The sequence below is a fragment of the Triticum urartu genome, chromosome 4 (genome assembly GCF_003073215.2).
Source record: "Triticum urartu cultivar G1812 chromosome 4, Tu2.1, whole genome shotgun sequence".
NCBI classification, from domain to species: Eukaryota; Viridiplantae; Streptophyta; class Magnoliopsida; order Poales; family Poaceae; genus Triticum; species Triticum urartu.
In genome coordinates this window covers 8,381,033-8,385,120 of record NC_053025.1, presented here as the reverse complement: position 1 = coordinate 8,385,120, position 4,088 = coordinate 8,381,033, and the positions used below count along the sequence as shown (strand labels likewise).

At 54.5% G+C, this 4,088-nt stretch overlaps 1 protein-coding gene across 1 annotated transcript; it reads left to right on the top strand.

Moving 5' to 3' along the window:
- Positions 1-440: 440 nt before the first annotated feature.
- On the top strand, positions 441-1,838 carry LOC125550202 (two pore potassium channel b-like). The gene has a single exon (XM_048713144.1). The coding sequence runs from the start codon at positions 568-570 to the stop codon at positions 1,666-1,668; it is 1,101 nt and encodes a 366-aa protein (XP_048569101.1). The 5' UTR covers positions 441-567; the 3' UTR covers positions 1,669-1,838.
- The last annotated feature ends 2,250 nt before the right edge of the window (positions 1,839-4,088 follow it).

Below are 4,088 nucleotides of genomic sequence, written 5' to 3'. Positions count from 1 at the left end.
GGTCGTCCAATGTGCCTTGTTCTCGCGGGCATTATATGACGGTTTTCCGTTAATTAATCAGACAATTCTCTTCGATCTTTTTTAATGAATCAGACCCTAAGTGACTGCATTTCAAAAATAATTAGATCTTAATAATTAATGCACATACCTTGTTCGACCAAAAGAAGCAATACTCATTTGAAAAAAGCAATACTTCCATCGAGAGACGTCTCTCGATGGAAGTATTGCTTTTTTGCTATGTCTTTTTTTTGTTGATATGTCAGATTGGATAATTGTTTTCCCACAAAAAAAGATTGGATAATTGTTACCCGCAAAAAGAAGAAAAACATTGGACAATTGTTCACTGGTTTTTTCAGGTGGAGAGAGAGAGGCAGTAATAAGTAACTCAAGGGCAACCAGGCAGCCACGCGGCATAACCCGCACCTGTAAACTACACATGTACGGCGACACACTCCACACGTGGACCATAGAAAGAGTCATCGAGAACAAGAAGAGGCTCGCATTTCTCCTCTGATCTGCACATATCTGCATCGCTAGCTGCTGCAACTCCATCGCCCATCGGCTAGAATGGTGGCCGGTGGTGTTCAACAACCGCTGCTATCCGGCGGCGACGGCAACGCGGCTGGTGCCATCCGACAGAAGCCGCCGGACGGGGTCAAGAGGTTTCGGCGCTGCCGGACGGCTCCTTCCGCCGACCCTGCTGCGTTGGAAGAGCCTCGCCCTCTTACTCCCCCCGGCAACGCCAGTCGGACCGAAAGCGCGGCCTCGCCGGCCAAGGAAGTGCTCGAGAGCGGCCGCCCGAGCTCGAGCTTCCGCCTGGTGGGCCTGCTCCTCTTCGCCTACGTCGTCGCCGGCACCACCGCCTTCTACCTCGCCATGGACCACATGTCCGGGCACCGCAGCGGCAGCCGCGTTATTGACGCGGTCTACTTCTGCGTGGTCACCATGACCACCGTCGGCTACGGCGACCTCGTCCCGTCCAGCGACACCGGCAAGCTGCTGGCGAGCGCCTTTGCCTTCGGCGGCGTCGCCGTGGTTGGAACCTCCCTGAGCAAGTCCGCCGACTACCTGGTCGAGAAGCAGGAGTCGCTCGTCTTCCGCGCGGTCCACGCCAACGGCAAGCACCCGGCGCGGGAGCTGCGCGCCATGGAGATGAACAAGACGTGGTACAAGCTGTACGCGGCCGGGGCGCTGCTGGCGGCGTCGGTGGCGTCGGGGACGCTGGTGCTGTGGAAGGGCGAAGGGATGCGACCTGTGGACGCCTTGTACTGCGTGTGCGCGACGGTGACCACGCTGGGGTACGGCGACAGGAGCTTCACGTCGTCGGCCGGGCGCGCGTTCGCGGCGGTGTGGGTGACGGTGAGCACGGTGGTGGTGGCGCTCTTCTTCCTGTACGTGGCGGAGCTGTACGCGGAGCGGCGGCAGAGAGCGCTCGCGCGCTGGGTGCTGACGCGGCGGACGACCAACACCGACCTGGAGGCGGCCGACCTAGACGGCGACCGGCGCGTCGGGGCGGCGGAGTTCGTGCTGTACAAGCTCAAGGAGCTCGGGAAGATCAGCCAGGAGGAGATCTCGGAGTTCATGGAGGAGTTCGACGAGCTCGACGCCGACCACAACGGCACGCTGTCGCCCTCTGACCTCGCCGTTTCGCAGCCCACCACCGCTTGATTTGTTGGACCATTTCCTTAGCATTTAGTATTGGTTTTTGGGGAGCCGACAAAGAGGTCATTGTCGAAGAATCCAAGTAAGTGGTGGAAAATGGTGTGTATTTTCAGGTGTATAAACGTGCGGAGTACACATTTTCTATCATTGAGGCTTCCAACATTTTTGCTACTCAAGTTGCAAATGGTCGTGTAGGAGCTATTGATGGTTGAATAAAGTCCTAAATTCCCCGCAAAAAAATACTTCCAGTTGTAAATTTATCAGCCAGATAGCCAATAAACGGGGAGAAAAACCAGAGTACGCTTGTCTAGAAGAATACAGAATAGCTTCATGTTTAAGGCAAAAAAAAAAAGTTCAGATCGCTAAAGGGCACCGGATATTCTGGCGTAAGGTATTGCAACCAGAACAGCTTCTTCATTAAGCTCCCCTCTTCTGCTCGGAAGAACTCCGCTGCATCAGCAACACTGCGCGGTAGATCCGCAAACACTCCTGGAGAACTTCAAATTCGGGTCAGTAAGAGGTACCTTTTCTTCACAAACTTGCTCTGCATAATAAAGGCCTTACCCGCCGTGATTTTCCTGGCTTCCTGGATCTCCTGGAGGGCACCCTGGGCTTCGACCCGGGCCTCTTGCGCGCTTTGGCGGGCCTTAGCAAGTTCGGACTCTTGGTCCGAAATCTTGCGCTTCAAGGACTCGCATTTCTTTGCGACGTCCTGGAGCTCCTGCCGGACCTCCCCGACCCTTGCCTCGTGCTTTTCATGGGCGGCTTGTTCCTTCGCCACTCTTTCTTGGGCCTCGGCCAACGACTTCTTGAGGGTCTCCACCTCGGTCGCAGCTCCTACGAAATATCATGATAGTATGATCAAACATACTCAATTCATATCTTTCTACATCAGAATAGATCATTGCATACCTTGTTGTCCTCCAGTTGTTTCTTCATACGGCCGAGCTCTTCCTTGGCCTGCTCCAAACACTGCTTCAGTTTAGAGACTTCGGCAGAATGAGAGGTCGTAGCCAGCATCGACGTCTGCTTATTCATATAGACATATATTGGTTAGTCTCGTGCGAAAATTATTTGATCATCTGTCTGACTTCTCTTTTCGAGCACCGGACAGTTTCTCAGGGGCTATTGTCTATACTATGATATTCTCTTTTTGCATAAATTACGTCGCATACTTCAAAGCCTGTCAAAAGGCTGGTGCAGGCTTCGGCCAGTCCGCTCTTAGCGGACCGAACCCTCTCTTAGCGGCCATGAGGGTACGGTGTTCTTCAACAATGGAAGCACTTTGTAGTGCTTCCAGTAAGGTATCCGACGCCTCTGGATGGACGGAGGTCACCGGCGGAATAGGTGCATCTCCTTCTCGCAAACGACGCTGCTTGCCTAATTCCGGAACCATATGGGCATCCGGAATAGTGTTCGGCTGGGGGCCGAATTGGACATGGCCCCCATCGCCAGTCTCCGGGGGGATTTGCTCCCCCGTTGTTACGGCATATCTCTCTCAATGTAGTTTTGATGATTGATGACAACATGTTTGCGGACTAATCTTGTGCTTTGAATAATTCACAGATTCTCCCCTGGCACGAGAGGCTTTCTTCCCCTCGGAGTGTATTTCAAGACGGTGTAGCTCTTTCGTTTCTTTCTCGGTGGACTAGTTGCGTAGAGGGCACCGTACTATCAAGAGGGGGTCCGCTGGGGTATTGCATGGGTGGAATCATCACATACACATCAGCTTCTCACCCTTCGAGCATCTCCTTTTCATTAAAGAGATCTCTCCTCTCTTCCTTGTCCTGTCTGGGTCCAAGCGGTAGTACCGCGCAACCCAGCGGTAGTACCGCCGAGGAGCCAAGCGGCAGTACCTCTCCACAGCGGTAGTACCGCCCGTGGCTCCACAGCAGTAGTACCGCTGGGGGCCTGACACCTCCGCCTTGTCCTCAGCATCTTTCAGAGATTCTCTCTCTCGCGCGTGCGCGCCCCAGCGGCAGTACCGCACTGCCTGCGGTAGTACGGCCGAAGGGTCACAAGCGGCAGTACCGCTCCACAGCGGTAGTACCGCCCGTGACCCCACTGCCGTAGTACCGCTAGGCAGTTTGGCTCCTACCGCCTCGATTCGAAAGGTCTTTTTCTCGTGTTGGGTTTTGCGGCACTAGTTACGGTTGTAGAGGCGGTAGTACCGTTCCAGGAGCGGTAGTACCGCCCCTACCACCGCGGTAATACCGCATTTGGGTCCTTTCCCTACTAATCTCCTCAGCGCAGCAGTACCGATGTCCTGGCGGTAGTACCGCCCCCTCTCAGCGGTAGTACCGCCCTGTGCGGGGCTGATTGGTGGGGGGCAACGGGATTGTTGCCCCCACTATAAAAGGGAGTCCCCTTCTTCTCTCTCACTTACCTCTTCCTTCCCCAAGCTCCATTTATTCCTCAAGCTCCAT